This window comes from Giraffa tippelskirchi, chromosome 9 (assembly GCF_054371585.1).
Source record: "Giraffa tippelskirchi isolate mGirTip1 chromosome 9, T2T-mGirTip1v1.2.pri, whole genome shotgun sequence".
NCBI lineage: Eukaryota > Metazoa > Chordata > Mammalia > Artiodactyla > Giraffidae > Giraffa > Giraffa tippelskirchi.
Genome location: NC_137283.1, coordinates 84,729,414 through 84,754,417, shown reverse-complemented (window position 1 = coordinate 84,754,417; position 25,004 = coordinate 84,729,414). Strand labels below are relative to the sequence as shown.

The window sequence follows — 25,004 nt, the reverse complement described above, 5'->3', positions numbered from 1 at the left end:
GCATCCAGGACTTTTCCAATGAGTCAGCTCTTCACATCCAAAATATTGGAGCTTCAGCATCAGTCCTTCCAATGAATATTCAGGGTTGATTTCCTTTACAATTGACTGGTTTGATCTCCTTGCTGTCCAAGGGACTCTCGAGAGTCTTCTCTAGCACCACAGTTTGAAAGCATCAATTCTTCAGTGCTCAGCCTTCTTTATGGTCCAACCCTCATATCCATACATGACAACTGGAAAAACCTTTGACTATATTGATCTTTGTTGGCAAAGTGTTGTCTTTGATTTTTAATACACTCTCTAGGTTCGTCATAGCTTTTCTTTCAAGAGCAAGTGTCTTAATTCCATGGCTGAAGTCACCATCAGCAGTGATTTTGGAGCTCAAGAAAATAAAGTCTGTCACTGTTTCATTGTTTCCCCATCCATTTGCCATAAAGTGGTGGGACCTGGATGCCATGATCTTAATTTTTTGAATGCTGAGTTTTAAGCCAGCTTTTTCACTCTCCTTTTTCACCTTCATCAAGAGGCTCTTTAGTTCCTCTTTGCTTTCTGCCATAGGGGTGGTGTCATCTGCCTATCTGAGGTTATTGATATTTCTCCTGGCAATCTGACTTCCAGCTTGAGCTTCATCCAGCCCAGCATTCTGCATGATGTACTCTGCATATAAGTTAAATAATCTGGGTGACAATATACAGGCTTGACGTACTTCTTTCCCAGTTTGGAACCAGTGCATTTTTCCAGTTCTAACTGTTGCTTCTTGACCTGCATACAGGTTCACAGGAGGTAGCTAGGTGGTCTGGTATTTCCATCTCTTTAAGAATTTTCCAGTTTGTTGTGATTCACACAGTCAAAAGCTTTAGCATAGTCAATGAACACAACTGTTTAGAATTTCAGAAATTCCGCCTTAATATTTAACTAAGCATACTCTTCCATTTTTTTAATTTGTTGCTATCAAAATTGAATACAGACATTCCTTGTCTCAAAATGGTTTGACTTAAAAGTATTTCGACTTTACAATGGTGCGAGTACAATACCCATTCAATACAAACTGTGCTTTGAATTTTGAACTTTGAACTTTTCCCCAGCAGTAGTTTCCCTCTTGTAATGATGGATGATGGCAGCAAGTCACAGCTCCTTGTCAGTCATGAGATCATGAGAGGGAACAATCAGGACATTTTCAACCATTCAGCATCCATACAACCATTGTGTTCTTCACTTTCAGAAGAACATTTAGTAAGTTACATGAGATTTTTAACACTTTATTGTAAACTAGGCTTTGTGTTGAATAATTTTCCCCAACTGTAGGCTAATGCAAGTGATCTGAGCACATTTTGAAGATAGATTAGTATAAGCTATGACATTAGGTGTAATAAATGCATTTTCAGCTTAATGATATTTTTCACTTATGATGGCTTCATTGGGACGTAACCCAGTTGTAAGTAGAGAAGGAGCTGTATTGAAAACTAAAATGCTTGCCAAGCAATAAAATTAATAGGTACTTGTATATTTGCACCTTATTATACATGGTAAGTCTTCCCTGGTGGCTCAGACAGTAAAGAACCTGCCTGCAATGCAGGAGACTGGGTTCAATCCCTGGGTGAGAAGATCCCCTGGAGAAGGGAATGGCTATCCCCTCATTATTCTTTCCTGGAGAATTCCACGGACAGAAGAGTCTGATGAGCTACTGTCCACGTTGTAGCAAAGAGCGGAATATGACTGAGCGACTAACATTTTCACTTTCATAAATGATGAAACCATAGCAACTAGTATGCTCTGATTGTTTTCTTATATGTACTAAAGTAGGACCTTTCAGTCTTTAATTTCTGAAATAATATTCTGTCCTGAAATATGTTTCAGTACATCTGACCTATAATTTGGCCTTTCCTGAACTGTTTCTATTACCTTGAGAGCTGCTGACTTCTGGCATCAAACTGGCCTCAGCTCAGGCAATGGCACAGTGACTGGTCCACCAAATTGCCAGCAAGGACAGTAGAAAATTGATTTCTCGCATCACCACCCAAGATCATCATAGGTACGTAACTGATCTTCCTTACAACTTCTTCTCCTGAGCCAGAATGGCATTAAGTGTTAATTAGATAAATGTCAAGACTAAAGGACTATGTATACTCAAGAACGTCTGGGTGAGTAGAGAACCGACTTGTGGTTGCCAAGAGTGGGTGGGGAGAGAAGATTGGGAGTTTGGGACTAGAAGATGCAAATATTCTGTTATATATAGAATAAACAACAAGGTCCTACTATATAGCACAGTAAACTATATTCAACATCATGTGATAAGCCATAATGTCAAAGAAAATGAAAAAGAATGAACTTAAATATGTGTAACTGAATCACTTTGCTCTACAGAAGAAATTAACACAACATTGTAAATCAACTATAGTTCAATAAAAAATAAAAATAAAAAAGAATGCACAGTGAGGAAAGGGAGTTAATATTCAGAATGTATCTAAATGTACTGCAATATCTAAATTAATATGGTAAGAGTTGAATTTAGAAGTTGTAAAATTTAGTATTTTTGTTGTTGTTGTTAACAACTGTCCTTTATTTTGAGCTTTCAGGTTCCTTCCAACCACCTTAAATTCCAATGATGCACTAAAATTTCAAGGCAAGTTGGAGATAAAATACTTCTAACCTTAAGGTAAGAAAACTTGAAGAAAAAAGGAAAAATCAGGGCTTCCCTTGTGGCTCAGTGATAAAGAATTCTGCCAATACAGAAGACGCGGGTTCAATCCCTGTGTCGGGAGGATCCCACATGCCACTGGGCAACGAAGCCTGGGTGCCACAACTATTGAACCTGTGCTCTAGAGCCCAGGAATCGCACAGAGCCACGTGCCACAACTACTGAAGCCTGCATGTCCTGGAGCCCTCGTTCTGCAACAGGAGATTCCACCACAATGAGAAGCCTATGCATGGAAATCAAGAGTAGCCTCAGCTCACCACAAGAGAAAAGCCCATGCAGCAATGAAGACCCAGCACAGCCAAAAATAAGTAAACAAATAATTATTTTTAAAAAGGAAAAATTAAAAAGAATATAAATCGAAAGAAGCAACTAAAACTATGACAATAAAGAAGAGATACAAAGAAGGAATGAGTAATTATCCCTCCTTAGTCTCCATCCATTAGTAGTTTGATTGTAGATCCAATGTACACACAAAATTTATCTAGGATTATCCAAACAATCCAAGTTATTTATCAGACAACAGCTTCACAGATAAAATAACAACATAATATTTATGATGGGTGATTTTAATCCTTTTCAAGAATAAATTGTTTCTCAGAGTTCAGGTAATTATTCATTGCAAAAAAATAGCAGAGGAGATGTAAATAGTGACAGCTGACCATAAACTGAACCCCTAAATCACTGGAAATTGGAGAAGATATTTTCTATGTGGATAAAATTAATATCTACTTATTTTTAAGTACAACAAAAGCTAATTCATTGCATTTGATTAGTATGTAATGTTTTACCGACCCTGGATCTATGTTACAAAGCAATGTTTATAAAGTGGGCAACTGAAAAAATCTTAACCACCCACCCAAATTGGAACCAACTCCTCATTTGGAAAACCAGTTCATATGGAAAATATTTCAATTAAATTTCAATGAGGAGGCAATTGTGTGTATATTATTAATCATTTGGAAGTATCCCTTACAAAATAAATTATTTATTCTAATCAAAACTTGTGGAAGTCTTTAGAAATCTTAACTGTACTAATAATTCCCCCAATACTATAGTTCTAAAATATAAACTTGGTTTATAAAAGTACAGAAACATTACTTTTGTACACAAAAATACACAGACCTTGAAAACTCAGATCGTGAAGAAAATATTTTCTACCATGATGTGTCCCAAACCCCTGTGATGTACACTGCAAAGGTATTGCTTTGTCTTTCTAGCATCTGAATATTTGTGAGGACAAATAATATTGCATGTGCAAGGTGTTTTGAGCTCCTAGAACTGATCTAATATTTTAATAAGTTAACTGCCACTGCTTTATCATGTTTTATAAAACCCTGGATTTCTCAAAACACATCAGCAAAGCTGCAATTTAAGTGTCCTATTTTATCACTTTATCTGTAAAAAACAGGTGAAAAGACAAGTACAAAGTCAAACAGAAAATGATTTTTAAAACACATTTCATGATTCCTTTTGAGTGGGTGAATAAAATTGAAAATAATTTCCCTTTCTTTCTTTATTTTAAAAAATCCTCTATTTTGCAAGTTTTGGTCATGGTAAAAACTAATGTTTGAAGATGTCTGCACCCATTTTGGTAACATTTTGATATTTTACTCTGGAAGACAGAACCAATCTTTATAATACAGAAGTTTTATTATGAAGCATTATATGTTGTATCATAATAATTAAACCATCAGATTTCTTTGCAAAAGGGGTTAAAGAAGCCATTTTTTCTACCAAAAGTTATTGAAGAGTTTACACACTGGCTATCACTTGAATATTATTTCAAAGACTTATTTTCCAATAAATTTGAGCATTAAAAGCTGGAGGAATTTTAGGGAGAAAGTTCTCCAGCATACATTGCAACACTCACTGCTCAGTTAGCAATGATGATTTTGATTAATAATAAAGTGTCATGAGACATAGCAAGCTTCACTCAATCCCAGATTATTTAATGATCAGATAAAGCCAGGACAGTAAATGTGGCTTGAAGACCCCCAGCACGGCAGAGGCCCTATGACTAGACTCCAAACATGCGTGGTCAGGAGAGGCAAGGTTGTATGGGTACAGACTACCACACTCTAAGGAAGTCATCAGCATTTATGCATTGCTAGTCACATTGGCCCCTCAGAACATGCTTTCCTTCTCTGGTAGATCTACTTCTCATCAATTACAGTGGTTGGTCTTTGCAATTTATGCAGTAAGCTATCCCTAGGTTGAGGTATAGGTGCTCCATAGCTCTGTACCATTCATTATGAATTTCATATACTTGTGTACAGTTCCTTGAACTTGAGTCACAGAAGGATTCAACTTGAGTCACAGAAGTATCAAATTCTCAGGTGTGTCAGAGGTTGGAGAAAGGACTTTCTTTCTTTCCATAGATAAATTAAAAACACAAGCAAAATATCATCTAAGACTCTAGGGCACATTTGCTATTTCTGCTTCTCATTTTTCTCCATTCATTTTGCCCTTACCTTTCTTCGGGTGAGTGTCCATAACCATTACTTGCCTACAATGAACCACAGAAGAGTTTCTTGAAATACGAGATCTGATTCAAAGGGCTGTTCTCCAGCTAAAGCATATCAGTAGTACCAAATACTCCCTCTGCTCAAAATTTCAATTACTCTTACTTTTCAATATCTTACAAAAGGCCAGATTCACTCTCAACAAGTTTGAAATCTACTTTATTCTATTTTTAATAAAGTTGCCTTTTTCAGATTATAAAATGATTAGAAGCTAATTGTAATGACTTGGGCCATAAAGAAGACATGAAGAAGTGAGTGAAAATAATCTGAGCCTTGACAATCGCAGAGACAGCCACAGCTTTCTTGGTTATAGGATGCTAAGTCAAGAGAAGTCATCTTTGAAACTGGATTAACGGAGAGAAGACAAAAACTGGGATAAATTTGGGGGGTGAGTATTATCACTGGCCATGCCCACACCATTCAAAAGTCATGCCCACCCTACCAAGTCTCACTCTCTGGAGCTTGGGTATCCCTGCTCCATACCAAGTGGGCACCCTGCTGGGCAGACATCACCTAGCTGTGCTTGTGATCCAGAGACTCCTCTCAGGAGATTTTCAGAGATGTGGGAGACTGGAGTGTTAAGAAGGGAGTTTTGAAGGTTAAAGGATGCCCTTGTGTTGATCCAAAGCTGTGGAAACCCAAAGCATGGACAAGTTGCAGTTAGGAGAAAGAAGAGAAAATGGAGTAGGAAAAGAGTAGAGATAAGGACAAAAGGATAAAAAAGAGAGTCACGGAGCCACAGCTGCTAGAATGGTGTAAGAAGATCAGTCAGCCCCTGAGTGAGCACACTCCTCCCTCTGAGCCCGCTCTGCCATGTTAGAGCACTTTCCCTGTATATCAAAACCTGCCTGAAGAACCTTTAAGAAAAGAGCTGATGCTATTCCTTTTTTGTTGTTGTTGTTGTTATTTTTTGCTATTTTGGTAAGTTTCTAGGAGAGGGTTCAAAGCTTTTTCCTATGTCTTCACTTTCTTTTTTTTTTTTTCTGGAAGCTTGAATTCATTTTAAAGTTCAATATGTAAACCAGTGTTATAATTAGGGTGAAAAATAAATAGTAATAATAATCAAGTTATTAATAATCAAGTCACAATTTTCTTAGGACAAAGTACCACCACCTTTCTGAGGAGAGTGTTTACAATGACTCTAATTTTTATACACACAAGTAATAGCAAGATAAACAAACCAAGATTTCCTTTGCTCACTTTACCATGAAGCCCTTGCATCCTAATTAACACATTTCTCCATTTAGACATCAATTTGAGGTTACTCCTATACTTGTACATTGAAAAGCAGGTCAACCTTTCAAGCTAATTATTAAAGTCAATACACTGATGAATTGGGAGTTTTGATAGGAGCACAACTGAAGGAACAGAAAAGTGAAGGTACTCAATACCTGACTCAGGGAAATGGAGATTCATTTTCCCCCTCCATCAAGCGTTGTCCCAAAAACCAGAAGTAAGATTTGGAATGAAAATTAGAAGAAATAAAGGCAAATTTTCTTTCATGTAATTTTTTCCGAAAGCAAGAGTGGCTTGAAGTACCCCTCTTTCTTTCCCAAATCTCAATAAAGATCAAATGTAAAAATCAGACTAGAATTCCAAAGAAGGAATGGTTTTATAACTCACTGGAGGGAAGTTAGATTTCCTCCTCCGTAAAGGTTCTAAATTAAAGAATCTCAGAGCCATACGGGCAGATTAGTCTCTCACATATCTTTAATGATCCCTGAAGTTATCAAATAAGTTATCTCCTAAGTAGTTTTTTTTTTATTAATGTGGTTAATAGATAGAAATTTTTCTTCCGTTTCATACTTTGCCTCTTTGGGATATAAACATTAAGTCCAATTTACCTTACTAGATACATTTAGCCCACATATATGTCTTAACTATTATAAAGTAATATAAAGAGCTTTAATGCAGTTACTTTTTTTCCCAGTTCAAAAATCTTGTTATCTAAAGCTAAAATATTCATGGTACTTGTTCATATTTTACTGCGTTCTGTGCACTCCAGAAGTTTTCATTATGTAACTCTAAAATTCTGTGATGCATATTTGTCTAGAGAGCTACAAATAATTATACACTTTGAACACAATGTGAATATAATGATAGTTATAAATCTGCACTGGCTTTCCAATGAGCAATCAATAGTGATGGTGAAAGTGTTAGTCAATCAGTCGTGTCTGACTCTGCAATCCCATGGACTGTAGCCTGCCAGGCTCCTCTGTCAGTGGACTTCTCCAGGCAACAATACTAGAGTGGTTTGCCATTTCCTTCTCATGGAGGTCTTCCTGAGAAGAATCAAACACAGGTCTCTTGCATTGCAGGCAGATTCTTTACTGTCTGTGCCTGGCAAAAACATCCAATAACAGTATATGCAGTTCTAATCTGTTAAATAACCGTGGGGCATTATTTGCAACCAAACCATTTATACTTGAAGTATTTAAGTATTTAATGACTTTGCAGGACCTTTTACTAGAGTACATGTGACTTCTTCCAGATTATACCAGTTTAGGTTTCAATAATAGCAACCTCATTCTAGCACTTGGACAGCAAAGGTAACATTTATTACTTTGTCCTTTAATTATAGCATGTGTGAGAATTCATGATTTTAATTGGGAGACAATGGCTTTCTTTTCACTATAGTTGATATTTATGGTGCTGAATATGTTTTGTTTCTCTTATATAAGTAAATTTTGATATGGATAGGGCAATTCACCAGGAAACAATCCTTAAACATTGTAATGTTTTAACTGCTCTTAAGTATTGTAATCTCTTCCATAGGTACATGTTTGAACACATGCTACTTTTTCCTAAATGAATGGGAGCTAAATTATTTGCTGAATAAAAAGCATAACTGTTTGGGGGCAAAACATCTAATTGAAACCATAAATATTTTCCTGCATAATCTTAACCATAAAGAAGGAAGTGTTACAATCCTTTTTGTCTAAGTCATGTGGCATTTCAAGCCATCTGAGATTTAGATTCTAGTACCACATTTAAGGGCTTCCCTGGTGGCTCAGTAGTCAAGAATCTGCCTGGAATGCAGATCTCCACCTGCAGTACAAGAGACGCGAGTTCAATGCCTGAGTAGGGAAGATCCCCTGGAGAAGGAAAAGGCAGCCCACTCCAGTATCCTTGCCTGGGAAAATCTCATAGACAGGGGAGCCTGATGGGCTATAGTCCAAGGGATCACAAAGAGTCAGACACAACTTAGCCACTAAACCATTACCACCACCACTAAATCTGAAGTGTAGATATGATACATTTTTTACCTCCAGCTTTGGGATCACTTTACCTGATGAAGCAAAAAAAAAAAAGCGTCCTAGGCAAAGGGGAAGCAATCCCAGAAGAGAAAAGCCACCCTGGGCTAAGTAGCCAATTAGATACTGCAGCAGTTACCTACCTTGCAGCAGCAGAGAAATGATCAACGACCAGGAAGTAATACAAGGAAATTACACTTCAACTGTGTCTTTAGAATAAAGAAATCCCCAAAGTTTTGCTTCATTTTTATTATTAATGAGATACCACTCTGCTAAAGTGATATCTAAAGTGATTATTCTCAACCACTGTAGTCTTAAGGATGAATAAAAGGAGAATGCAGTTGAGAAAAAAGGACCAAAGTGATGACATGTAACCTACCACTTGGTTTACCTGGATAGCAGATGACTTCAGTGTGATCCTCACCTCCAATTTGGCCTTCCCACCCTACTTCGCATAAAGCAAAGAGAAGTCTATTCAATGCACATTGATTTGAAAGGTAGAAATTAACTCACAAAGATTTCAGAGAACATGAATTTGAATTTAAAAGTAACTGTGTCCATATTTTCATGGGATAAGAAATATGAAGGCAGCACAACTAGAATGGTTCAAACTGGTCATTCTCTTAATCCCCATTAATGCAGATGCTTATAGGATAGACCTATGAAATCAATACAAGCAAAAGGCTATAAGTAAAGTGGGTCTTAGGGAGCATCACTATGAACAAAGCAAGTAGACATGATGGAACGTCAGTTGAGCAATTTCAAATCCTAAAAGATGATGTTGTGAAAGTGCTGCATTCAATATGCCAGCAAATTTGGAAAACTCAGCAGTGGCCACAGAACTAGAAAAGATCAGTTTTCATTCCAATCCCAAAGAAAGGCAATACAAAAGAATGTTCAAACTACCCCACAATTGCACTCATCTCACATGTTAACAAAGTAATGCTCAAAATTCTCCAAGCCAGGCTTCAACAGTTCGTGAATCTGAAACTTCCAGATGTTCAAGCTGGATTCAGAAGGCAGAGGAATCAGAGATCAAATTGCCAACAACCGTTGGATCACTGAAAAAGCAAGAGCGTTCCAGAAAAACATATACTTCTGCTTTATTGACTATGCCAAAGCCTGTGACAGTATGGATCACAACAAACTGTGGAAAATTCTTCAAGAGATGGGAATACCAGACCACCTGACCTGCCTCTTGAGAAATCTGTATGCAGGTCAGGAAGGAACAGTTAGAACTGGACATGGAACAACAGATTGGTTTCAAATCAGGAAAGGAGTATGTCAAGGCTGTATATTGTCACCCTGCCTAATTAACTTATATTCAGAGTACATCATGTGAAATGCCAGGCTGGATGAAGCACAAGCTGGAATCAAGATTGACAGGAGAAATATCAATAACCTCAGATATGCAGATGACACCACCCTTATGGCAGAAAGTGAAGAACTAAAGAGCCTCTAGACGAAAATGAAAGAGGAGAGTGAAAAGGTTGGCTTAAAGCTCAGCATTCAGAAAACTAAGATCCTGGCATCCAGTCCCATCACTTCATGGCAAATAGATGGGGAAACAATGGAAACAGTGACAGACTTTATTTTGGGGGGTTCCAGAATCACTGGAGATGGTGACTGCATCCATGAAATTAAAAGATGGTGGCTTCTTGGGAGAAAAGCTATGACCAACCTAGACAGCATATTAAAAAGCAGAGACATTACTTTGCTAACAAAGGTCTGTCTAGTCAAAGCTATGGTTTTTGCTCCCTCTCCTCCTGCCCTCAGTCTTTCTCAACATCAGGGTCTTTTCCAATGAGTTGGCTCTTCGCTTCAGGTGGCCAAAGTATTAGAGCTTCAGCATTAGTCCTTCAAATGAATATTCAAGTTTGATTTCCTTTAGGATTGACAGGTTTGATTTCCTTGCTGTCCAAGAGATTCTCAAGAGTCTTCTCTAAAACAACAGTTCAAAAGCATCAATTCTTCTGCAAAGGCAGTACAATGCAATCAAGCTCATATTTTTCTAGGAGGTTCCTGCTAGTTTCATGAAGCTTTGTCTAGTCACAAGAAACGATCATCACCATGAAGAATTCTAGTGCTTTTCTAGATATGAGGAGGTACAAGAATGAGGCTCATAAAATCATCTCCTGAAACTGCCAAATCCTCTGAAGGCCTGTTCTGCCCATTTTCCTAGAGCACATAGTGCCTCATTTCTGCTCCCCACCCAGAAGTCCTTTCAGGGGGTGTTGAAAGTCAGCAAATGTGGCAGCTTATGATTTAATTCTTGTAGAAATAGATGGCAAGTGCCAATTTGTAGTTGACAAAGTTTTCAAAAAAAACAAAGAAGATATCTCTCAGAACACACTTCCAGATGAAGAATCAGCCCTGGGTGGAGAGGTGTCAAACGCACTCACTGAACAGTTATCACAGAGGCAAACACTGGATCCTTTATCAACGTGAATTGTCCTTGAAGATGTTGAGTGTGACGAGCCACTAGAGCCTTGATCAGTAAGTAGTCCAGGCACAGAATAGGTAGGATACTCAGGCAATTTAAGTAGCCAAGATTCCCTCAAACACTAAGTATGTCATGATGAAACAAGCAGAGAAGTAAATCAATATGGGAAACTTCAGAACAAAGCACAGCATATCTGGGAAAATTTCTTAACAAAAGATATGTTACCATGGAAAGCTAGGATGCTCCAAAGCTTAGTCCCTAAATCTCACACTCTCAAGGGACCCAGCTCTCCAGTGACATAGCCACATTCCAGAACCTAGAGTGATTGGGAAATCTCTGTAGGGAGAATGTCAACAGAGTTTAAGGAGATTAGTCAAATAATTGGAAAACAAATTTCCCATTTGGAAGTATCTCGTAAATGAATTGACTGCATAATAAAGTTTCAAACAGCTTTCTGGTAGAAATATAACTTGTTGAATTTAAATTAAAATAATGGAATACATTTATCATAATGCAACATGTTCCAGAATAACTACCGAGATCGTGATTTGTACTCCTAAAAGAGTGAGCAACAACTGCTTTTCTCACACTATTGCAGTTAGAGAATAAAAGTATATAGAAAAGTAGCTTTCTTAGCCATTTGGAAATTCCTACAAACCTCAGGTAAATTTCAGACCACAGGCAAACTTGAAAAGGGCTTTACAAAAAGATGTTATAATGCTTCAGAATATACAAGGCAGTCAATTTAATACTCTAACAACCCTAAAGCAACTGGAGTTATCATCTAATTCACCCACTCCTTTTTTTAAACAACTATATAAACATGCTTTACAAATGGAGGATTCACAATAGACTTGAAATTTTTTGCCACTGACTTTTAGAATCACGGCCTTGGCCAAAATCAGTAAGGAAGTCATGGTGAAACTTCTTGATATTGAGAGTTAAATTTTAGAAATGCTCTCTTTTATCCCATTTTTACCTTTTCCATTATCTTATTCATCTTTACTGCTATTCAATTTCTGATCACAGATGTGCAAAAAAATTGACACCCATAACAATCAAACCTCTCCCCAGGCTTCCCAAATCACAGTGAACATTTTCTTTTTTCCTTTTCTTCCAAGCTTTATTGATAAAATTGGCATATGACATTGTGCAAACTTAGAATATATAACTGGAGAAGGAAACAGCAACCCACTTCAGTATTCTAGCCTGGAGAATCTCATGGACAGAAGGGCCTGGCAGGCTACAGTCCTTGGGGTCACAAGAGTTGGACATGACTTAGCAACTAAACCACCATCACCAACCAGGTTATATAACGTGATCTGAAATATGTATATATCGTAAAATGATTACAACAGTACAGTTAGTTAACACAGCTATCATCTTGCAGAGTCACCATTTTGCTATTTTTCAGAACTTTCATGTAATTGAAGGATAATTGTTTTATAATATTGTGTTAGTTTCTGCCATTCATCAGCATGAATCAACCCTAGGTATATATATGTCCCCTCCCTCTTGAACCTTTCTCCCACCTCTCACCCTATCCCACCCCTCTAGGTTGTCACAGAGCACCAGGTTTGAGCTCCCTGCATCACACAGCAATTTGCCATTGGCTATGTATTTTACATATAATGACATATATGTTTCAACATTACTCTTTCAATTCTTCCCTCCCTCTCCTTCTTCCCATTCATTCCTTTTAAAGAAAAATTATACCATCCCATGAAATAGTCATCTGCTCCTTTGAAAATACTATGAGAAAATCAAGAAAAGTATAACAAAGGCCTCAGATGATTTTATGCATCCATTTAATAAACAGATACCAGGCAGTGCCAGTATCTGCCTTAGGCATTAAGGAGGCACAGGGAATAAGACACAATCTCCATGAAGAATGTATAGTCTAGTAGGCAAAATAAGTAAAGAGATATTAATAATTTCAGAATAATGTATGTATTCTGAGAAACAGTTAAAATATATCTTTAGAAACATGATTTTGGTATTTAACAACTCGAGAAGAAGATATTCAAGAAAAGGTTTACCATCTAAACTGAGACCTGTCACACAATTTTGCCAGGTGAGAAGGTGGCTGAAAGAAGTTCCAGTGAGAGGAGACCAAACTTGTAAAACCCTAAAGACAAAAGTGGAAGTGGCTTGTTAGAGGCTCAGGAGTTGGTGGGTGTGGGTCTAGTCAGGAGGTGTGTTCAGATACCAGGCTGGAGAAATAAGCAGAACCTAGATAATAAAAAGACTAGAATATTATGTTGGGGTTTTGGAACATTATCAAGCAAGCAGTGAGAAAGCAATAAGGTTTGTAATCAGAAAGTGTATTTGATCAGATCTGAGTATAAGGAAGATTTATCTAAAGGGGAATGGAAAATGGCTTGAAGATGGGTAACACTGGAGGCAAGGAGAGAGGTGAAGGGGCTGTTGTAGGAACTACTCAGTGAGAGGATTCAGAATTCAGTTCAGATCAAACCAAGACAGCAGTCACAAGAGCAAAAAAAACTTCCCTGATTCAACTGCTCTTTTTGAAGCAGAACAGATCTGACCTCACAACATACAGGAAATGGAGAGTCAGTTGAAGGAACTGGGATGCCTGCTGGATTTTTGGTCTTGGGACTTGGGTGTCCTCGGAGGGGGAACACAGAAGGAGCGAGACTGGGTTAAAGATGATGAATTCAGTTTTTAATGTTGGATTTGGTGTTTCTGTGACTCATTCAGAGGAGAATTTTTATTCTTATATTTATCCTTACTGAACTCAGCTACACTATATGAAGTAGGGCAGGGGGAGGAAAGAGTACTTAGTGAAGACAAACAGTGATGAAAAAAGAGGGCAATTGAAAAACAAAGCCTTATACCAGACATGGAAAAGGAACATTTCTTAGTGAAACAGAATTACACAATCATAATAATGTAAATGTTATTAGTTTTCTAAATTTACATGATCAAAGAAACAAGCAGCATCTGAATTGAGTGCTTATGAAGCTTTGCTCTGGTGTGAAGAAGTGTGCATATGAAGAAGTCAATGAATATATCTCTTCTCCAGGGTCCTTTGGGAGAGGAGTTTACAGATAATCATAAAAAGTGATGTCAGGCTGTTTAGTGAGGACAGGATTGCTTGTCTGGACCCGGTTGGCCTTAGTGTCTACATTCAGATCTTCAGGACATAGTGTACATGCAAACATCCTTAAACACACTTCATATTGCATATTCTAAGGAATTCTTAAGCAAAACATTTACAGGCTGTAAAACACCATGGTTATTGCTCACAAATCTCTTCCTTGATCTAATTTTTTCCTCAACAATCAAATTATGAACAGAATGCAGATAATATTAATCTTGGGTTCAATTAATATTCTCTTCCATATAATATGTAGTAAATAATTGTTATCAATTTTGACAAAGTAAAAATACAAATAGAAACTGCAGTAGAGAACTGCTGAAAGAAAGTTGGAGGTACGAATATCCATATTTTATGAATCAGGGAATAAAAATGACTGTGTATAGTTGGCAGAACAAAAAGTAAAGGCATAAGAACATTTTCTACTGCACCAAATGTAAGAATTTAGTAATAAAAAAAATACAACTGTGTTAGAGTGAAGGAAGATTGCTCAGTTATAAGTAGGCTAAGTTCTCGTCTATCTTAGCAAGAGGTTAATAGAAAATATCTAAAGACTGACAGTCAAGAGATTCTATTTTATCCACATTATTTGCAGCAATGCAGGCAACCTCCAGGGAAAAGAATGGTGAGTGGGAGTGACAGTACCTTTTTTGTTTAAGTCTTCTGATTTGTCAGTCATAGATGAGTATTACTTTGGCAAAAGTTTAAAAATTTAAAGAGATATAAAAAGGATGTATGCTATGTCATCTAAAATAGTAAAAATGACTCCTAGTTGGCACAGTGTTTGCAGACGTAACAATGGCATTAATATATGTGAACCAAGAATGTGTCAGTCAGAAAAAATACACATGTTGAATGTGTGCGTGTGCATATAACAACATGAAAAGAAAAGCCAGCTGTGACCAACAGAGAGAGGAAAGAGCAATCTGACTTAAATTAACTGAGAAACTTTGCTTAAATGGTCTGAATGTTTGCATTCCCCCAAAATTCATACGTTAAAGTCCTAGCCCCCAAAGCAATGGTATCAGGAGATGAGGCCTTAGAAGGGTGATTAGGCCATGAGGGCAGTATGCATGGCTGTTTAGTCTCTCAGTTGTGTCCAACTCTTCGTGACCCCATGGACTGCACCACACCAGGCTCCTCTATCTGTGGGAATTCTCCAGGCAAGAATACTGGAGTGGGTTGCCATCTTCCTGACCCGGGGATTGAACCCAGGTCTCCTGCATTGCAGACAGATTCTTTACCATCTGAGCCACCAGGGAGTCCCCTGAGGGCAGAGTCCTCATAAATGGGATTAGTGCCCTTATCACAGAGGGCTTTCTTGCCCCTTCCCTCATGTGAGGTTACAGCAAGAAGTCAGCTATCTGCAAGGAGGCGGCCTCACCAAACATCAAATATGCCAGTGTCATGATATTGGACTTTCTAGCCTTCAGAAATGTGAGAAATAAGTAGTTGCTTACGAAACGCCGAGTCTGTGTATTTGGCAGAGCACCAAAGCCACACTCCGTGTGCTCATTCTATGTTCACCAAGCAACTTTGTTTTTATAATCAGATTTGTCACTGCAGCTAGCCTATAGGGAGAGAAATCTTGTCACAGCATCCCAAGTACTCGGGTCAGTGTAGAGTTTCATTTTACTATTAATTAATAAGTTAGCATTCAGAATTACATCTAAGTCTCTGGTATTTTGTGTATGTACTCAGTTGTGTTCGACTCTTTTTGACCCCATTGACCATTGCCCACCAGGCTCCTCTGTCCATGGAATTTTTCAGGCAAGAAAACTGGAGTGTGTCGTCATTTCGTCCTGCTCAAGATCTTCCTGACCCTGAGATTGAACCCATGTCTCTTGCGTCTCCTGCAATGGCAGGCGGATTCTTCACCACTAGCGCCACCTGGGAAGCAATAGAGCTTTGCAATAGCTGTCTTTCTACCTTAAATGACTTGACCAGGCCTCCCTTTTGTTAGATCAATTCACATCTTTGGTTTCATCCAGCTTTCTTGTTGCGTTGTATTGCTGCAAGTCATTCATTTTTTAATAGTTCACACAGAATTAGTGCTATAAGAGGCAGGCAACAGTTCTTGGGTCACAATCTCAGTCCTTCGGATTTGCTCTTAACTTTTGAGGAAAAAAAAAACTGAATGGGAAAACATAACCAGACACGAAATCTAGTGTGGCAGAATCTGAGCCTGGGGAGAGTGGGATCTCCAGGGTGAACCCTTTTCTCAGAAAGTCCTGTAATCAGAGGCAGATTTGCTGTGAAGCTAATGAAGCTTAACTTCTGGGCAGTTTTCTTAGGCACTTGCCAGGCCCTAGCGTCTTCCTTTGCAATGAGCTCACAGAATCACTGTTTTTTCTAAAACTTTCAAAAGTGAGGTTTTACTACAACCAGTTAGACTGCCGTCTGTTTTCTCTCAACTCCCTCTCCATCACAAATCCCCTGGAGTGAGGTGTCAATGGAGGAGCCGTGTGTATTTTAGAATCAGGCTAAAGGAAAGCTGAATAGGAGATATATGTACCTGGTTTGGATGCGTTTATGTTTTCCAGTTTTTCCCATGTGTAATTCAATTGTTGCTGACTCACCAGGCATCATTGCAAGAAATATATAAGGAATGTACATATCCAGAGATCATATCGTGATATAAACAGGCCCGTATTTCCCAGCACGGACATTTGTAACTAGGAAAGAAGAAATAAGGTATGAAATGTATGAAGCAAGAAGAGTATGGGGAAAATTCTTCTAATTATCAGACATGTAATTAATTGTAAGGAAAGGATTTAGCTCTCAGTGACCCCCAACCAAAATGGTAGCTCTATTTTTTTCAGGACAATTCTCAATAATGCAGCATATATCATTATCAGCACAGTATAATTTTTTACAGGAATCTCTCAAAATGAAATGTATTAGAATTAGAATTACTGTGTTTGTGGCGCACATACCGAGATCAGCATTATAAATAATAGGAATGTGTGCTCAGTTGCTCGGTCATATCCAACTCTTTACAACAGTAGCCTTCCAGGCTCCTCTGTCCACAGGATTCTCCTGGCAAGAATATTGCAGTGGGTTGCCATGCCTTCCTCCTGGGGATCTTCCTGACCCAGGAATCAAACCCGAGTCTCCTGCATGGCAAGCAAATTCTACACCATCTGAGCCACCAGGAAAGCCCAAATAGTAGGTATAGCTTATTATAATATTTCATATTGAAAGCATCCCAGCTCTTACTAATGAAAAACAAACTTTAATCAGCTATGGTAAAAAAAAGGTTAATTCTGTAGTTGCTATAGTGAATATTGTGCAATTATTTGCCATTTAACTAGGTAGTTAAAGAGCATTCAACTGAATATATAGGGAACAGAATCACTGTGCTTTGTGAGGCAGTTCATTAATGAAAATACTAGAGTAAGTTAGTTTCTAGATATTTGTAGAATATGTAAGGTTTTAGGTTTTTCTCTTTATCCCATATAAACTTTTACATTTGTATACAACTTTGCGGTTTAAATTTTTATTCCTTTTATGAAAGAGGGCCCTCCCAAGCTGCATAATCTTCAGGCAAAACAAAGTTGAGATCCAACCCTTCATGTAATATCAATCTTAGAGTATTCTCTTAAAATTCAATTAAAAGATAAAGGAAACAATTCAGTGTACAAGTTATTACCAGACTTTATATGTCATGTACATAGAGAAGATTGTTTCCAGGGAATAAAAATATGTAGAAATACTCAGTTTACATGTATTGACAAGTTTCAATCACTTGCATCTAGTTTTCTTTAACTTCCTCCTCCAGGTTACCTTTTCCAAAGACAGTTCTCTTTCTTTTATTTTTTATTAAAGAAAAGGTGCACAGAAAAAAATCTGTTTGGATGTTCTCTAAAATTCCATATACTTTTGCAAGGTAAAAAGTACCTTGTAAATAAAAACTAAGGCATGAAAGTTGTCAGTGGTATTAGAGCAAAAGTCCCATTTGGGAACAAGTGAGGGAGCTGACCTAAATGATTCCCAAAATCATAAAAAATGAATGGGACCATCAAAGTAGAAATGAATAATTAAAGTTGCTCTCCAATTCTGCATCTATGAAGATCAGGAAAGCAGCAAACTGAAATAGCTAGTAATGTTGATTCTCTCCAGGTAGAAGCTCAAATTATACTCTAAAATTTAATAACAGATATAATCCTCAGGACTATAATACTAAAACGTAACAACCTTTGGCAAGTCTCTAGGAAGGGCTTATCATCCAAATAAAAAATGCAAAGAGAGCTCATACAGACTCTTACTGGTTTAAAAAGAAAGAAGGGAGAAAAGAAAGCTTGTTCAGTCATGCAGAGAAAAGCACGAAGTGATGGAGAGAGGAAGGCAGGGGCACAGCTAGAGGGAGGGCCCGTGGGCACTCTGCCATGTATTCAGTGCCTTATATCCTTCAACACCGCTTAACCATCACAGGTTCTGGGCGATCATCATTATAATAACCATTTTACAGAATAAGAAATTGAAGCAAAGAGAATAAAATCACTTGTCTGAGAACAGAAAGCTATAAGAGATGAAGCCGGAGTACACAACCAGATCTGTCTGACTTGAGCCCACCCTCTTTTCACCCTCAAGTTTGACACTAGAAGCATAATTTCTATTCTCACTAGGTCAGTTGGCTAGACTTGGTCACAACAACCGGAGAAGGCAATGGCACCCCACTCCAGTACTCTTGCCTGGAAAATCCCATGGACGGAGGAGCCTGGTAGGCTGCAGTCCATGGGGTCGCTGAGAGTCGGACACGACTGAGCAACTTCACTTTCACTTTTCCCTTTCTTGCACTGGAGAAGGAAATGACAACCCACTCCAGTATTCTTGCCTGGAGGATCCCAGGGATGGCGGAGCCTGGTGGGCTGCCGTCTATGGGGTCGCACAGAGTCGGACACGACTGAAGCGACTTAGCAGCAGGTCACAACAACAGATACACTATTGATAATGCAGCATATATACTTCCCATGTGCAAGACAAAATGCTGAGCACCTGACATGTATTGCCTTATTTAATTCTAACATCTGTGTATGGAAAGTAGTATTTTCCCATTTGACCAAAGTGGACATTTGTAGCATGGAATTCTGCTCCCTCGGCTTCTTTGCTTTGCCCCCATCGGATGATGTGAACTAAATGATCTTAAGGATACCAGTGAGAGTCTTTATCTGTTGTAACAATGATGGAGGTGGGGGAAAACATTAAAACAGATCAGAAAAAGGAAGATTAAACTCTGAGAGCCATCTCTGAGTGTTTTGTTTTCTTTAGTATTGTAAAAGCAATACTGATTGTAATATAAACATAAACCGTTTGAAGTGATTAAAGAGTGCATTTCCTGCCAGAGCCACTGAATCCCACTCATAAGCAGTTAGATTGATGCGCATAAACATTCATACTGAACTACAGCTCCTGCACTTAGATTGGCTTCACGACGCATGGTTCAGTTCAGTTTAGTTGCTCAGTCGTGTCCGACTGTTTGTGACCCTGTGGACTGCAGCATGCCAGGCCTCCCTGTCATATTTTATAGCAGTAGTCCATACTCTGTATGTACCATAATTTATTTAAGCAGAACTAAAAGAATTTAAATCTATTCAAGTTTGGCATATTAACAAAAGAAATTTTTCCTTCTGCAGAAACAAGATACAGGGTTCCTCTAGATGCATCACCCTGTCCCTGCTCTTAGGGGATACTCAGAGTTCCACTACATCAGCAGCTCTCTTAACCGACCTCTACTCTGCCTACTTACCGGATTAGCCAGCGCTCTACTTCCTCAGTGAAGTATAGCTGATGATGACCGCAGTTCACTAAACACTCAAAGCTGCTGAACTGCTTTCTTTTGGGTCGCTCCTGCTTCAGTTTCCAAATGTCAGTTGTGTTTTCACCCAAATAAGTTTATGCCAGTTTTACATGTTATTCTAATTATAACACAAATTAAAGAAAAATGAGTGCTAAATATACCTGTTTATATGAAAATGAAATTACATTTTTGACCTTAATGAAGATGCATCGCTAAAATGAAAGTGGTATGAAATTAGATACAGGAAAAGACTATAAAAATTGGTGGAAACTTTACAAAGCTCTACCAGTATTATGCACTCAGATTGCTTTGCATATGCTTTAAAAAATTTATTTTAGTGCTGGAAACATATGTACATATTACAGAAAAATATTACCTTTGAAAGGACAAAGTTGAGCTCTTCCTTAGTCACAGTAAAGATCTAATGATGGGGATATTTGTCTTCTCTATAAGGAATGCTTAATAGGTGAATCTCATTTTAGAATATATAGAATTGACACAATTTCAAAAGAGGAAACATCACATGAGTTAATATACACCTTATCTCCTTACCTACCCTACCAAAACATGTGAAAGGAAATAAGTATTCAGGAAATATTATCCTTTTACTGAACATACTTTGAAGGGTAATGAGAAAGAAATCATAGACTTTAAGACTTAACTGAAAAAAATGGAGAGCCAATTAGAGAAATAAATGTAAATAAGTGTTCAATGCATAGATGTAAATATATATGCTGTCAAAATGTCACTGATGCAATTTATGTAAAATGTCTTTTAAAATGTAAAGCAACATAGAAGTATAGTACATGTAGACAGTAAATGAGATCTTTTTAGAATTGAAATACAAAGAAAGTTTCTGTGATTCTTGTTAGGAAAAGGCTACATGCAAACAAAGAAATAACTTTCCAGGGAAAAACAAATGGTTTAAGACAGTAGTATTTTTCTAATACCCATTCTAAGCTTTATAAATCTTAGAAAAAATGTAAACACATACATCTATTTGTCCTAAATCAATCCTACCAATAACATAGAGAATAAAACAATAAAACAATCCTGAGTCTTAATATAAATTAATATATTCATAATAAACTGTTAAAGTATTTAGAATGCATTCATGAATTTCATAAAAATCAACACAATAATTTGCTCATTAGAGAGCATAAAATTATAATATTCCCTTACTGTTTGATCCCAGAACTTATTATACATACACAAATAGTTAATATACACATAAATTACCATATCTCATTGACTCTAAGATAATTTTGCAGTTAAATATTCATGAAATGTTGAAATACCTTACCCCACTAACATAAATATTTAATGGAGTGCTTCTCTTCTTTGGTTAAATAAACATAAAAAAAAATTTGAGATGACACATATTTTAAACTACATTTTAGTACCAAGGAACTCCAACATTAAAATCATCAAACCATATACTTATCAAAAAAAAAAATCTTTAGGAGGTTAAAATAACAATGCAAAATCTTAACAAGAAAGAAAGAAAATGAAGTCGCTCAGTCATGTCCAACTCTTTGCAACTGCATGTACTGTAGCCTACCAGGATCCTCCGTCCATGGGATTTTCCAGGCAACAGTACTGGAATGGGTTGCCATTTCCTTTTCCAGGGGATCTTCCCAACCAAGGGATCAAACTCACTTCTTCTGCATTGCAGGCAGACGCTTTACCGTCTGAGCCACCAAGTAAGCCCAAAGTCTTAATAGATAACCATCAAATAAAAGTCAATAAATTTGCATTTTTCTGAAAAGCTACCCCAGAGTCTACCAGAATCCTGGAAAGTCCTTGAAGTAACTAATAGCAAAAACCAAACAAACAAAAACATAACACACAAAGACACAATTATTTACACATTTCTGCAATAGTTTACTTCAATGTCTTCAATGATAGTGGGTATGCATAATTTTTTTTAAAATAACCAAATCCCAAAATGGAGAAAACAAAAAAATAATACAGAGCTTAGATGTAGTCTAAAAATTTAAGGTAGGAAAGAAATAATCCTTTCACTATAAAAGCGCATCTGAATTTAATACTATTCTGGTTGTACCATTTTGCTTTTCCCTCCTGCAGCATTTCAAGCCAAGAGAATTGAAAGAATTTATTTAACCTTAATTTACTTAAGAAGAATTTACTTAATGCTTAATTTACTTAAACATTCTGGGAAAAATCTTGGTATTTCAGTTAACAATAATATATAGTTCTCCATTACCAAAGAAAGACATTGCTTCTAAGGTTCATCCTTAAAACTACAAGATTTAATAGAAATGTACTTGATTCTCAGCAGGATAACTCTTATCTATCATTCTCACAACATAAACTGCATAAATCCTATGTCTAATACATTTATCAAAGACCCTGAAGAGTCCTCTCTTTTTATTAAAAAAGATTGAAATCTTTTATGTAGATATGAAAGTTTCTAATGAAACACTGAATATTAAATATCTATATTAACCACCAACCTCTCTTAAAGTCCTACTAGAGCTATAACAAAAGAACTAAACAATATGATACTAGTATATAAAGCCAGTGAGAATGGGAGAGTAAATCTCAGAAAACAAGATTTAACAAAATTTTTTAGAAGTCAGAAAGCTAATAGCTCGTTGGTAACTACACAGAGGAGGGAAAAAAGTTACTCAGGAGCTCAAGGGTGTAGAAACCAAGTAATTAGAAACTGCACATCTCAGCAACCTGGAAAGTCTCAAGATTTGGAGGTACAAAAACTACAAGTATTGCAGTAGTCAATGAAAGCAGAAATACCGTGTAGTTTCTGGACAGAAAAATAGGCTGAAGATCCTTATAGAGTGCACTTGACCCCTAGATCACTGAGGGACAGCCAAGCAATTCTTCTCCACTGGGGAAGCTTGGCCATTCCCTCTCTAGTGAGGCTACACTGGGTACCTCTTGACTCAAGACACTAGGCAGAGCTACAGCAGAGGTGCTGGAAACCAAAGCTGGGAAACTAAACAAAAGGTTACATGTGAGAAGTAAGACCCACTGGGGATTCTTTGGCTTATATCTTCGGGGTTGCAAGGGCAGGTATTCTCTAAGAAAAAACTGACTAGGACAAAGAAAAAGTCAATCAATGTTGATTATTATGGATCCCTTGTGAAATGGCCAATCCCTAATTAATCAGTGAAATCCAGCAGTCAGTAAGTATTGCCCTCGCCACACAGTTTGTAGTCAGAATTTTAGGGTTTCACTCTGAAATATGAAAAGACAGCTAAGAATAACCTGTCAATGAAGAAAAGATTATTTTATTCAGTGCAGATACCAAAACAAACAAGCAATCAGAGACGACCGAGACTATGCTGAGATCAAAAGAAAGCTTTTAATATTCTATAACTTATAATATATTTAATATGAATCATTTGTAATTTTTATATAGACACACAGAAAATCATGTAAATACATTTGCATCTATTTATTGGTATGTTTCAAATGCTCTGTAAGTACTGTATTATTTACATCATCCATTGATATTTGAAAGAGATGCTATTTAAAATGAAGCAATCCAAAAATAAGAATTCTTGCATTTTAAAATATGATTACAGAGCCAATTTTGTCAGTCAAGTTGTTAGAAATCTCTCAAAAGGCATTTTAAGACATAAGATGGGAGAACAAAGAGAAGAGATGAGAATGTTTGGGGCAGTTTACCACGTGTGCCCCGTTGCTCAGGTATGTCCAACTCTTCTCAGCCCCGTGGACTGGAGCCCACTAGGCTCCTCTGCCTGTGGAATTTTCCAGGCAAGAATTCTAGAGTGGGGTGCCATTTCCTACACCAACAGTTTACAATATTTAACATCAAAATAAAGCCATCCCAGTCTAAGAACAATGAATTTGTAGGGTAAAAATTCTCAAAATATAACACCAATAGTTTTACCAGACCTAAAGTACATTAACATTCAAGTTAAAAGAGACTACTAAAAGCCGTAGAAATGAGATGAATACGGACCTCACTAAGTAACAGCATCAAAATTTTCAAAAATCCAGAAATAGGTAGCTTTTAAAAGCGATGAAAAAGCAAAATTAAATATCACCTAAATTTTAATGCAACTTTGGAAGTTTGACTATATAATAAAGCTTTCACACACACAACAGAAATGTCAGAAGGTAAATGATTTTCAACCCAGTACTGTATTCCGAGGTAGAAAATCAGTTAAGTTTGAGGGAAGGTCGAAGATGTTTTCAAATATGCAAGCTCTCAAAGTTTACTCTAATGTACGCTCTTTTCATAAACTACTGGATAATGTGAGTACCACAAAAAGTAGGGAATAAACCAAGACGGCAAAAAATGCAAGGTATATCATGAAGAGAATCCAACAGAGGATGGAGGTAAAAGGAAAATTTCTATAAGGATAACTATGCTACACACTGTTTTCATTAGAGTACAAGGTCCATCAAGGAAATCACAGAGTTCCAAGATAAACACTTTCAGAAAAAGAATAGAACTCATACATTATTTATGGATTTGAATGTGTTGGAATATTCATGGGTATTTTGGAGAGTTTATGGGTGGAAAGTTTGTGGGTGGGTTATTAACAGATATATTAAAAATTAACAAAATTTAAAATGATGTTGAAGTTAATTTCAGAGAATTGTACAAGAGAGCAGAACAAATTTTGATATGCTGTAAAAAGCTTGAAAAATGCTTATATAACCATTATAATGTATGCACTGAACATTTACCAAAAAATTTGGTGTGACTTAATCAGGAAGATGGAGGAAAGAAAAGTGTGTGTGAAAGAAATTTGATATAAAAAGTCAGGAAAAAATACCCAAAAGTGAAAAATAATATGAAACTGTAGTAGAGGCAGGTCATTCCAAAATATAGAGGTAAATAGCAGAAAAAAGAAAAAAACTGTAGTTTCTTGAAAGCAGGATTACAGGACAGCAAGGATGGAAAAGTGGACGACTATTTCTGCTGTGATTCTATTTAAAAATTATTTATTTTTGGCTGTTCTGGGTCTTTGTTTCTGCATGGGCTTTTCTCTAGTTGCGGAGAGTGGCAGCTACTGCTCTTTGCAGGGGCTTCCCTCAATGCCGAGCACAGGCTCTAGGGAGCACAGTCTTCAGTAGTTACTGCACCTGGGCTCAGTAATTGCAGTTTCCTGGCTCTAGAGCGCAGTCCCAGTAGTTGCACACAGGCTGAGC

The 25,004-nt window shown here is 37.2% G+C and overlaps 1 protein-coding gene across 2 annotated transcripts in view; it reads right to left on the bottom strand.

Moving 5' to 3' along the window:
• LOC145521682 (uncharacterized) overlaps positions 1-25,004 on the bottom strand; it is a 253,574-nt gene that overhangs the window by 214,718 nt on the left and 13,852 nt on the right. The window contains exon 3 of one of the 2 annotated variants that reach the window (XM_081530497.1): positions 16,551-16,710. The exons of the other annotated variant lie outside the window; for it this stretch is intronic. Coding sequence (XP_081386623.1) covers positions 16,551-16,651 — 101 coding nt within the window. The 5' untranslated portion in view covers positions 16,652-16,710. The remainder of the gene's footprint in view (positions 1-16,550; positions 16,711-25,004) is intronic. 2 annotated transcript variants of the gene reach the window in all.